The sequence below is a fragment of the Rana temporaria genome, chromosome 4 (genome assembly GCF_905171775.1).
Source record: "Rana temporaria chromosome 4, aRanTem1.1, whole genome shotgun sequence".
In the NCBI taxonomy this organism is placed as follows: domain Eukaryota; kingdom Metazoa; phylum Chordata; class Amphibia; order Anura; family Ranidae; genus Rana; species Rana temporaria.
Genome location: NC_053492.1, coordinates 115,477,687 through 115,490,852, shown reverse-complemented (window position 1 = coordinate 115,490,852; position 13,166 = coordinate 115,477,687). Strand labels below are relative to the sequence as shown.

The 13,166-nt window shown below is 41.4% G+C and overlaps 1 protein-coding gene across 1 annotated transcript in view; it reads right to left on the bottom strand.

Annotated features, from left to right (window-relative positions):
- Nucleotides 1-5,886, bottom strand: part of RBP1 (retinol binding protein 1) — a 38,674-nt gene extending 32,788 nt beyond the window's left edge. The window contains exon 1 of the mRNA XM_040348851.1: nt 5,690-5,886. Coding sequence (XP_040204785.1) covers nt 5,690-5,762 — 73 coding nt within the window. The 5' untranslated portion in view covers nt 5,763-5,886. The remainder of the gene's footprint in view (nt 1-5,689) is intronic.
- Between the last annotated feature and the right edge of the window lie 7,280 nt (nt 5,887-13,166).

Sequence of the window (13,166 nt, the reverse complement as noted above, 5' to 3'; positions counted from 1 at the left end):
ATGGTTAAGTATATCTAGTAGGTTTTGTGAAGACTTAACCAATATTACCAATAAAATAACACAAATCAATACTGATTGTCCTCGATCTTGAAAACTGGATTTAAAAAAGGAATGCAGTAGCCTAGGTATTAGCTTTAGCATTTGTGGTGTTTTTTGTTTTGTTAAGGAACAGTAACAAGTTGCATCAGATCTTGTACACCAGTGGTCATCAACCCTGTCCTCAGGGCCCACTAAGGGCTCTTTCACACGGAGCGGACCGTTTCTGGGTCTGCTCCGTGTGTCCGCCAAAGCTCAGCGGTGAGCTGTCGGCGGATAGGGCGGTCCCCGCACACAGTGCAGAGACTGCCCTGTCTCTGCTCCGCTCTCCCCTATGGGGAATCAGGTGCAGACGAACCGTCTGTCCGTCTGCATCCGATCCGTTCCGCCGAACGGAAGAAAAATAGGGTTTCTTCCGTTCGCAAAAGCGGATCCCGACGGAATGCGGACGCTAGCGGATGCTCCATCCGCTAACGGACGCGATCCCATAGGGATTCATTACAAGTCCGTTAACGGACTTGTAATGAACGGTCCGCTCGTGTGAAAGGACCCTAACAAGCCAGGTTTGCAAGATAACTGAAATGCATCACCAGGTGATATCATTTGCTGCTCAGAGCTTGCAGTATTCTCGTCTGCATCTCCACAAGGTAATACATAAAACCTGGCCTGTTGGTGGGCCCTGAGGACAGGATTGATGACCACTGTCGTACACTACATGCGATGCCTTGCATAGAATGGGATGACTTGTTGCCAATAGCAAGCTGCCCCAGATCTCGTATGGAACACACACACACACACACGAGCAGGTGAGATTTACCCAGATGGCACTGGTGATGTAGCCTTCCCAGGGTGTACTTGTGAGGCCAGGGGCTACATCACCTCTGCCTCAGGGAAATTGGGAAGTTGAAAAATAAATGTACGTTTACCAAGAATTGTTTGCTTTTACGACATTAACGGATGGGCATGCAGTGCTGCATGCACCATGATATCTTCGGTTTGGCGGTAAATATCCACTTTCAGGGTCCCCTTATTGAGGAAAATGTGTTTTATAACTGCAGAGCTCTTAAGAAACGCTAGTTGTCTGGCTTTCATAGTGGCTTCTGTATTTTTTTTTGCCCTGACCGTTCTTGCTTGTTCTGGTCAGAAAAGTACTGAAGCCATAGACAGCCAGGTAACTAGTATTCTTAGAAGGAAGAAGGTCTGCAATGACAACAGTCTATTTATTCTTTTATTAGGACATCATGTATGAATGCTGGATGAGAGAAGCGTTCCTGAACGTACAAGAAGTGTGTAAATAATGAAGTAGCTACTACTTTGATGGCAAGATGTGCTTCAACTAGATCTGTAGACGAGTTCCCTGGAGAGACACAAAGCCATGGCTCATATAATGTGAAAAAAAAAAAAAAGGAAGAACTTTACTGACACTGAACAGACAGGATTAAACTTTAACATGTTCAGAATGCATAGTGCACAAAGGACAAAACAGATGAACTGATAGCATAATATATCCACTACTCCATGTCCACCCATGTGTGGGGCGGGGGAGGTTAACCTTTCACTGCAAAATAACATGAGTTATCTTGGGGCAATGGAAACATTTTTGACTTTCCAATGTGCACAATGAAAACATGCTTACACTTTAAAAATCAGTCGATACAACAAACATCCCAATTACTTACTAAGCTATTTTTAAAGACATATGAATCTGTGCCCATGGCAAACAATCTTTTGTTATTTTTTTTCAAAAATTAAAAGATTAAATCTGACCACACTTGTATTACTTTAAAAACGACATTATCTTTGCTCAATATTTCTTTATAAATAACCCTCAAATTCTAATCATTTTTTTATCCTAAATCTGAAATGTGTTTTATAAGATCTCAGATTCCTTTTCTTTTCTTAAATTGTTCATGCATCTGTTTTTTTTGTTTTTTTTTATCTTGCATATTTTATTAAAAAAATTCAAGGGGAAACAAAAATTGTGGTGTTCAATTACTTTTTAATCTAATTTGACTGGAAATGATGAACAGACTGACATCTTAAAAGGCAAATCACATGTTTGGTAATAAATGAACCATGCAGCAGTGCCACTGAAACTAAAATCTTATAAATGTACCCCAATGCATATGCACTGTTGTGTGGGGCATACAAATAAATAAAAAAGGTCTCTGCCCAATTTTCGGTGTGTTTAATTGCATTTACAGCCCTTTTAACATGAATGTGCTGCCTTTTGCCGCGTACACACGATCGTTCTGTCTGATGAAAGCGGTCTGATGGATCGTTTTCATCAGACCAAACCGATCGTGTGTGGGCCCCATCGGTTATTTATCCATCGGTTAAAAAAATTGGAACTTGCTTTAAAATTATCTGATGGATACCTAACCGATGGTTTACCGATCGTCTGTAGGCACGTCCATCGGTTTAAAAATCCACGCATGCTCAGAATCAAGTCGACGCATGCAACTTTTTTTTTCCAGCACGTCGTTGTGTTTTACGTCACCGCGTTCTGAGGCCGCGTACACACGACCGAGAAACTCGACGGGCGAAACACATCGTTTTCCCCGTCGAGTTCCTTGTTCGGCTGTCAAAAAACTCGTCGAGCCAAATTTTCCCATTGCCCGTCGAGGAAATAGAGAACATGCTCTCTTTTTGGCTCGACAAGTTTCCCGGCGGGTTTCTTGGCGAAAAGTGTACACACGACCGGTTTTCTTGGCAGAATACGTCTCCCATCGAGTTTCTTGCTGGATTCTGCCGAGAAAACCGGTCGTGTGTACGCGGCCTGACACAAACGGTTTTTTAACCGATGGTGTGTAGGCACGACTGACCATCAGTCAGCTTCATCCGATAACTGATGGAAAAATCCATCAGACCGTTTTCATCGGATTGACCGATCGTGTGTACAGGGCATTAGTGTGTATGATAGTGCCCCACACCTTTTTCAATTTAACCACCCAAAAAGAACTCCAAATGGTCATATTTTGTTTAGAATTAATTGACATCTTGATTTTATTGATACTCATTTCACTTGAACATGTTTAAGCTCCCTCTTTGTATTCATACTGGACAGTGATGCATTTTGTTATAATTTCCTGTTTATTTCAGCTTGTATAGAGGTAGATGTATGAACATTTACAGTAACATGGTTTTATTTTGCAATTGTATGAGCACATTTGTATTTTATTGTATTCTGCGGTATAGCTGTACAATTGGATGGTCCTATACAGTTATATTATGTTCCAAGCCTCATGTATGTAACTATATGAAGCATTTTTTCATTAAGTAAATACATAAAAGTTAGCATCTATGACCTTTTTCAGCGTATTATTTTATAGCCATATAATTTTTTTTTTTTTTTACTGCATACAGATGTTTATGGGCCATGGTTGTAAGGTTATTGATTCTGGGTTGGTACGAACAAAGACAACTCTACTGTGCATGCATGCCACACACCAATGCAGATCACAAGTTTCATAAACCTGTCTGTGCTATATTGATTGCTTAAAATATGTGGCGGTCTGGAATACTGAGACTGTCACTATTCTCAGGGCATAAAGAGACATTATACTGATATATTGAATGGAGCATGCAAGAGGTTGTGAAGCAGTGATGTCATTACACAGCTGCTAAGTGCCTTTGTTTGATAGACTCCTTTGATGCAATATTCCTCCAAATTTCAAATGGTCCCACGTTTATTGGACAGGATACCAGTATTATCTTTTCACAGACTGGAATTGAACAAATTAGGACTATTTGAACCCTGAAGAGATAAAATATTGTTAAAGTAGCATCTAACAGATAAATAAATAAAATATAAGGGTGGGTATTGTTCATTTGGGAGTAAATTGGTACATCTCAAGTTGCATAAATGGCATGCTTGGATTGTCCTGTAAAGTAAGGGACAGTTTATTACTATGAAAATATTATTAAAGTTCTCCATGTTTTCTCCAGAAACCCCCATACATAACTACACTTTGTATGTTCGGAAAAAATGTCAGACAGCAATGGGTTGGGTTGCCCATAATGCACTATTAAGGGATGTTGAATGAAGAGAAGGACATCCAGTCCAATTACGTTTTTTCAAATGATTAGATTCCATTCTTGTAGGGCAAACATATCTTCATCTATGAGTTATTTTAGTCATATCTACAGGTGCCCATAGATATCAAGCACACACACGTATAATATGATTGCCGACAGACTTTCTTGTATGGTAGACTTATCACCCAATTTAATTTATGATTACGTTTTAGTCTTATGTCCAGGTGCCCCTAGACCAGCGTTTCTCAACCTTTTTTCAGTCAGAGTACCCTTAAAAATGATGGACAATCGCGAGGCACCCCCAAAATTATGGACAGTCGAGGTGCCCCATTTTAAAATGTAAAAACTATTCTGATAGTTTTACATAAAGTAGTACCATCAATACACGTAGGACACCCAACGTTAAAGTCGTCTATTCTCCAAAGCAAATACACTTTTGCAAACTGGTACTGACTAGTATTTCAGTGTTTATCTTGTTCCTCATTTTGTCTCCATCACTTAGCTAATGGGACCCCAAAGCTGATGGAGAGAGGCAAGGGAGGGTTAAACAAGGATGATATGCAGGCAACTGGCTTTGTATACAATTTTGGGCCAATTTTTAGGCATTTTGCCAAGGCACCCCTGAAGAAACCTCAAGGCACCCTGGTTGAAAAAACTGCCATAGATATCCGATGGCAAACATGCATGCACAACTTGACTGTTGACAAATCTTTACATTAATACACACACTCAGATTACTAAAAGTGCAATGTTCCGCCAATGGAAGAAAAAGGGGCGCAACATAAGGCCATCCCCAAAATTAGCTTATCCTAGGGAACACAACAGCGATCTGCCAGGGAAATACATTGGTTCTGCCAGCAATGGCTTTTGCCCATAAATAAACATTCTGAGATCTGACTACAACCAAGTGGATTGGGCAGGATATCTACAGGAGCCTAAATGTACCCATAAAATGCCTGCCCTTACCTGTAATCCCAGCATGTTCAGTAGACCGTGTGGGACAGGAAAATGACAACAAAAGCTTCAGTGTATACAATGTATCGCCTTTGTCCATTGCACAAAAGACTAATGAGCTATAATTTAATAACAGAAGAAAATACTGATGTTGTTCTAACCAATGCATGTCCAAAACACAAAAATATACAATGAAAGTATGCATACATATAAAAACCCATAAGAAATAAATGTATATTTATGATCTTTAGATGATTAGCTTGTATTCTCATATGCAGCAGCTGTGACCATCTTTATAAATTTACACAATAAAAATATCTTCTAGCTTTCCTGACAACGAAAGCTGATACAGCTGTTTGATTTTTCTGCGGTAAAGGCAGGCCAAAAAAAATAAATAAGAAAAAGGCACAACAAGTACTGCCAAAACCTGTGCAATTATCCTGCAAGAGCGAAGCAGCAAATTTAACTGGTGGGAGGAATAGAAGCTTCAGTTTTTGATTCAGAAAAGAAAACTCAGATATATAAGAATATTTAATAGTCTATCTTGTGAAATGCTTAATGAGGCTGTGTGCTGATCCACAGAAAGTCTAGCAAAAAAAACCAAAGTGCATTCCAGGGAGTGGAAAATCTGCCTAGACACCTGACGTCAATCTAGACTTACCCAGTGCCTTTAGATACTCCTCGAAATTCTCATTGCTCATCATTTTCCAGTACCCATTGAAGTCAGTTGACATGTTTGCAGGATTGGCGACCACAAGTGAACTCCTTGTTGCTGAGGCTGGAGAAGTAGTGTGTGCTCTGGCTGTGACTGAGAGCTGTGCTATGCGAGGTCTTTACCCAGACCCTGCTGTTAAAGAGAGCCCCTCCTAATTCTATCACAATGCAAAAAGTTACCTCCCTCCCACTGGCCATCTCTGACTGAACACAGCTGCCTGTTCTTTGCTCACATTGTTACACTCAAGCTATCATGTCCATTAAAAGTGAAACAGAGCCAAAACCAGTATCTTAATTCCGGGATCACATTACTACAGTTAACGGGCTAACTGAAAAATGCGCGACTTTAGAGATGAACATTTCATTGCGTTTCAGGCCTTTTCTGGCACTTTCTGTTTACATGTAACAATCAGTATTTTTTTGCTAGAAAATTACATAGATTCCTAAGTGTTTATATATATATATATACACACACCGTATTAATCGGTGTATACCGCGCACTTTTTTGCCCTGAAATTCAGGGGAAAATCGCTGGTGCGCGATATACGCCGATCCCCGCTTCCTGCGCCGAGTTTGAACTACTGCGCCGGCATATACTGAGCGCAGTCACGTCCTGGACGTACAGGACGTGACCGCGAGAAGAGCCGAGCCTACCCGACTATACACGAGTGTACTGCGCTCGGTATATGTCGGCGCAGTAGTTCAAACTTGGCGCGGGGATCGAGCGGGGAGGACACCGCAGAAGGACGCCGGACCCGACGAGGAGGACACCACCGAAGCCGCAGACGGACGCCGGACCTAGGGTTGCCAACTCATCCCTTTAAAACAGAACACATATTAATTACACAGGTTCTGTGGCTGATTAAGGAGGTAATTAACCACTTAAAGCGGTAGTTCACCCTCCTTCACCCCATTATTCCATTACTTTCGGCATCGTAGCGCGAGCTACGGTATGCCGGTCTTAAATTTTTAAACCCCGTACTCACTGTGCTATTGTTGATTGAAGAATCCGACTCCCGCGGGGAATGGGCGTGCCTATGGAGAGGGAGGATGATTGACGGCCGGCTCTGGCACGTCACGCTCCCCGAAGACAGCCGGAGTAGGTCTCGGCTATTCACAGCGCCTGCGCACAGGCTATGCGCAGGCGCCGTGAATAGCCAAGCCTATTTCGGCTATTTCCGGAGAAGCGTGACGTGCCAGGGCCGGCCGTCAATCACCTTCTCTCACCAGAGGAACGCCCATTCCCCGGATTCTTCAATCAACGATACCGCAGTGAGTACGGGCATAAAAAATGTAAGACCGGCATACCGTAGCTCGCGCTACGATGCCGAATTTAATTGTCTAATAAAAAAAAACTTTTTTTTTTTTTTTTACAGGGCGAACCCCCGCTTTAAGGACCACCCCATGTACATATACGTCCACAATATGGCACGTACAGGCACATGGGCGTATAGGTACGTCCTCGCCTATTAGCGGGTGGGGGGTCCGATCGGGACCCCCCCCGCTACATGCGGAGGTCGGGTCCGCTCGGGGAGCGATCCGGGACCACGGCGCGGCTATTTGTTTATAGCCGCTCCGTCGCGATCGCTCCCCGGAGCTGAAGAACGAGGAGAGCCGTGTGTAAACACGGCTTCCCCGTCCTTCACTATGGCGGCGCATCGATCGCGTCATTCCCTTTATAGGGAAGACACGATCGATGACGTCATTCCTACAGCCACACCCCCAAACAGTTGTAAACACATACTAGGTGCACCCTAACTCCTACAGCGCCACCTGTGGTTAACTCCCAAACTGCAACTGTCATTTTCACAATAAAGAATGCAATTTAAATGCATTTTTTGCTGTGAAAATGACAATGGTCCCAAAAATGTGTCAAAATTGTCCGAAGTGTCCGCCATAATGTCGCAGTCACGAAAAAAATTGCTGATCGCCGCCATTAGTAGTAAAAAAAAATAAAAAAATAAAAATGCAATAAAACTATCCCCTATTTTGTAAACACTATAAATTTTGCGCAAACCAATCGATAAACGCTTATTGCGATTTTTTTTACTAAAAATAGGTAGAAGAATACGTATCGGCCTAAACTGAGGAAAAAAAATGTTTTTATATATGTTTTTGGGGGATATTTATTACAGCAAAAAGTAAAAAATATTGCTTTTTTTTCAAAATTGTCGCTCTATTTTTGTTTATAGCGCAAAAACTAAAAACCGCAGATGTGATCAAATACCACCAAAAGAAAGCTCTATTTGTGGGGAAAAAAGGACGCCAATTTTGTTTGGGAGCCACGTCGCACGACCGCGCAATTGTCTGTTAAAGCGACGCAGTCCCGAACTGTAAAAACACCTTGGGTCTTTTTTTTTTTTTTTTTTCACGTCAGACTCTGCTCACATATAGCCGAGAGGCTAGCTCACGGTTCGCCCGCCCTTAGCATCTCTCTTGCGGCTTCGCATCATTCGTGGGTTTGTTTTTTTTTTTTTGTTTTTTTTTTTTTGTGTTTTTTTTTTTTTGTTGATATTACGGATTTAACATTTTTAAACTGTTAGGTTGGTGTTTTCCCGCTTGACGAATCTAACTACGTTAGCATATCGTTATTATTCCCCCCCTTTTCCTCCCCCCCTTTTCCTTCCCCCCCCCCCCCCCGGATCTGTGTGCCATGCAATCTTCTTTGTGGTTTTTCATCTTTCTGCTTCTGTCGTTCCCTGGACGAACTTTTCTGTGGATTTGAACACTTTCCACTTTTCCCAAACCATCCTGTTTCTGTCCTCTTCTCCTAACTCTCTGCAGGCAAGATACTCCATCTCTTCTATATATTCCACCCTTTCTATCCACTCTTTAATTGATGGCCTCTTTGGGTGTAACCAATTTTTGGGGATCAGAGCCTTAGCTGCGTTTAACAACACTGGGACCAGAGTTGTTCCATATTGTTTTTTGGTTTTTTCAGTTCCGTGAAACAAACAGGTCAGCGGGCTACATATAATCGTCTCTCCTGTTATTTCTGCGATATATTTCAAGATTTCTTTCCAATATTCCTGCATTCTCGGGCAGTCCCACCATATATGTAGCGTTGTTCCTTTTTGTTTACAGTTTCTCCAACATAGCTCCGAATTTCTAGGGTGGATCTTATTCATTCTTGATGGGGTCATGTGCCATCGCACCATACATTTATAATTTGCTTCTATGGTGGTAATGTCCGCGGCATGGTTATATACTGCACCTATCATTTGTGTTTTATCAATTTTTTTACCAATGTCGCTTTCCCATTTTTCTAAAAAGGGCAATGCTTCCTGGGCCTCGAGTTCTGTTAGTATCCCGTATACCTTTGATATACCGTGTATCAGGGGCTTGTCCATGCTGCATATTTTTTCTATTGGATATAGTGTCTTGTCTTCCCTAATTGGTTGTGGTAGTGTGCTCACAAAATGTTTTAACTGCATATACTCCCATTCACTCATGCTTTGTTCCCCTTCCCCTATTTTTATCTCTTGTCTAAGTTTAATTTTTCCCCGTGTAACAATATCTTTTAATTTTTTCTCCCCTAAGTGTTTTCCAAAACGTGTTCCGTTACCTGGTGGAAAAAAATTTGTGCCTGCTAATGGGATTAATGGAGAGTTATACTCCCATTTTTCCCGTCTCAATATTGTGTCCCATATCCTAAATACGTTCCTTGTTATGTTGTGTGTGTTCGTGCTAAATTCCCTCATTTTCGGTGGTATCCATACATTTCTACTTAATAGTGTCCCACTTAATATTTCTTCCATACGTACCCATTTTTTTTGTGTATGTGCGTTTGTCCATTCTACCATCCTAGCTAAGTTTACAGCAAAATAATATCTTTTTATATCGGGGAGCCCCAACCCCCCTCCTTTTTTTTTCAAGCTCAACAATGAATAGCTTAATCTAGCCTTTTTACCTGCCCATAAATATTTCAAAATTACTGTTTTAATTACTTTAAAGAAGCTTTGCGGTATTTTTATTGGGAGCATTTGAAGTTTGTATGTTATCTTTGGTAAAATCATCATTTTAAACGCATTAATCTTGCCTATCCAGGAGATATGTTTTTTTGCTAGGTTTTTCAGGTCATGGTTAATGTCATTGATTAAGGGGACAAAGTTGGCCGAGTAGAGTTTTTCAACTTTAGATGTAATTTTTATACCCAAGTACGTTATAGCTTCTTTTTCCCATGTAAATGGATACTCTTTCTGTAGTTCTTCTGCTTCTTTTTTTTCTATCCCCAGATTCAAGATTACCGTTTTTATCGGGTTTATTTTAAAATTTGAAAGTTCTCCATATCTTTTTATTTCCTTTATAACATTAGGGAGAGATACTCTAGGTTTGGTCAGATATAGAAGTATGTCATCCGCATACGCCGCCACCTTGTGTTCTTCATCTCCCACTCTCGCCCCTCCTATCCCCGGGTTTTCCCGGATTTTTGCTAACAACTGTTCCAAAGCTATTACATATAGGAGAGGTGAGAGCGGGCACCCCTGTCTGGTTCCGTTTTCCATGTTGAACACAGATGACACACTCCCATTGACCTTCACCCTTGCCGTCGGGTAGCTGTACAGGTTCTTTACCCATTTCATGAACCTTGGGCCCATGCCTATTTTTTGTAAAGTTTCCATCATAAACCCCCAGTCGACTCTGTCAAATGCTTTTTCGGCATCTAAGGACATGAGTACGACTGGGGGTTTCTTTTTTGGGTCTTGTTGTAACAGTAACAGGGTCCTTATACTATTGTCTCTTCCTTCTCTGCCTGCTACAAAGCCCGCCTGATCTGAGTTTATTAATTGCGGCATTAAACCTTTTATCCTGGTTGCTAATATTTTCGCGTATACTTTCAGGTCTGCGTTTAACAGTGCTATTGGACGGTAGGAGGAACACAACGTTCCATCTTTTCCCGTTTTAGGGATAATAGAAATATTTGCCAAAAGAGATTCTTTTCTTATTTCTTCTTCCTCTCCTATTTTGTTAAAATAGTTACATATCTCTGGAACCAGGAGTTCGCTAAATGTTTTATAATATTTGATCGGCAAGCCGTCGGGGCCTGGACTTTTCCCGCTCGGGGTTTCCCTGAAGGCTCTATGTACCTCTTCTTGAGTTATTGGGGCCTCTAGGGATTCAATGTCATTTTGAGAAATTTGAGGTAATTTCGCTTCTTCTAAGTATTCCCTGATTTTTCTTTTTCTCATCTTTTCTTGCTCTTGTGTTTCCTTAGTTCTTATTGAATATAGTGAGCTATAAAAAGTCCGAAAGGATTCCGCTATTTCAGACGTCTTATATTTCATAAGGCCGTCTTGATTCTTTATTTTTTCGATGTAGTTTTTTTTTTTTTTTTCCCTGGATATTTTGGCTAAATGTTTCCCTGGTTTGTTCCCCCATTTATATCTCTCCTTTCTAACATTTTTGAATATGTCTCTTGTTTCAACCTTCATCAGATCTCTAAGCTGGGTCCTCTTTACAATAATTTCATGATATATTTCATTTTCTCCTCGTTCTTTATGCATTTGCTCCAGTTCGAATAGCTCAGTTGTTAATTTTTTCATGTTAAATTTCCTTATCTTTTTTTTCCCTGCTCCTATTGAGATTAATTTCCCTCTAATGTATGCCTTATGGGCCTCCCAAACGGTAGCTACCCTTACTTCAGGTGTGTTATTAAGGGTGAAATATTGATCCAATTCCGTTCTCACTGTGTTGTTTACCTCTATATCCTCTATAAGTTCTTCATTCAGGTTCCATGATCCTTTTCTTTGCTCTATTTCTTTGAATCTAATTTCCGCAATTACAGGAGCATGATCTGAGATTGTAGATACCCCTATCGAAGCATCTACTACCTCTTCCAATAACTCATGGTCTACCAATATATAGTCCAATCTTGAGTATGTTCCGTGCATGGGGGAATAGTAAGTGTAGTCTCTTTTATTTGGATATGTAATCCTCCAGGGATCTATTAAACAGTAGCTATGCATTTTTTTTCTTAATATTCTAAGCTGTTTAATATTTCGCCTCTGAGCCCCGGATGTACTATCCAGTTGATAGTCCATTGAGAGATTGAAATCTCCTGCTAGTATTACATGTCCTACTTTAAAGTCCATTAAGGCATTCAAAATCCCCCTCAGATATTTATGCGGTTGGCTGTTTGGGCAGTAAATATTTGCTAACGTGTATTTTTTCCCTTGGAGTACTCCTTTTAGAAACAAATAACGACCTTCCGGGTCTACTTTCCTATCTTCCACTGTAAAGGAGATATTTTTCCCTATTCCTATGGCGACCCCTTTTGCTCTCTTCTTTGGGGAGTCCCCGTAGTACCAACTAGGAACTGCCCGAGAATACAATCTGACATTAGAGTCCAGCGTTATGTGTGTCTCTTGCAGGAAAACTATTTCAGCGGAATACCTTTCAATTTCTCTTAGTACCATATGTCTTTTTTCGGGGCAACTGAGACCTCTTACATTATATGTTAAGAACTTTATGTTTGTCATATTTTTTTTTTTTATTTTTTTTTTCCCTCTGTCTTGGGTATATATGTTCTTTCCTACTGCATGACACACAGATCTGAATCCCTTTCCCCCCCTCTCTAATCTTCCCCTCTCCCTTCCCACCCAATCTCCTCCCCCCCCTCCCTTCTCCCTCCCCCCCCCTCCCTTCCATTTGTACCTTGCCCCCTTGTTCTTCTTTTGGGGCTTTCTCCTCCCCTCCCCCCCCCCCGTTCGATCCCTGACCTTCTGGTCATTTTTAGAGCTTTTTCTATTTGGCGCTCCTGGCGCTCTTTTGCTCCTCAGGCTGAGGTGGAGTTCTATTTTAGCCTGGTCTCCTGTCCCCCTATACTAGGGAACTGGTGAAGAAGCACTCTCTGGGTCTCCCTTCTCCCTGGTCCGACTCCGATAGCTTACTATGTTGACCCTCCCCATTTCCCCCCCCCCCCACAGCCCCCCCTCCCACAATTCCCCTCCTCCCCGGCCGATCAACGCTAATAATTTCTTGGTATTGGGATGCCTAAACTATGACAAAATTCTGGTATTTCCTCCAAAAACCTCAGTCTTGCCGAAACACCATTTTTCCTGCCTGTTAGGCACGCTGGAAATCCCCAGTTATACTGAATATCATGCTCCTGCAGAACACCTAGCAATGGTTTTAAACTTCTTCTTCGTTTTAACGTCTCTTGTGACAGATCTTGATAAATTTGAATATTATGTTGATCGTATCCTAACGGCGACTTCCCTCTCAGTTTTCTCCATAGCTGGTTTTTCTCTTCCCAACTTTCAAAACGCACACTAATGTCCCTTGGGTAATCCTGTGCTCTCTCCCTAGGACGTCTTATTCTGTGTGCTCGTTCTATTCTGAGTGGGGAAGTTGTTTCTCTCTCTAATATTGGATTGCAGATTTTTCTTATTATTTCTGGGAGGTCCTCGGCTTGTGTCGTTTCT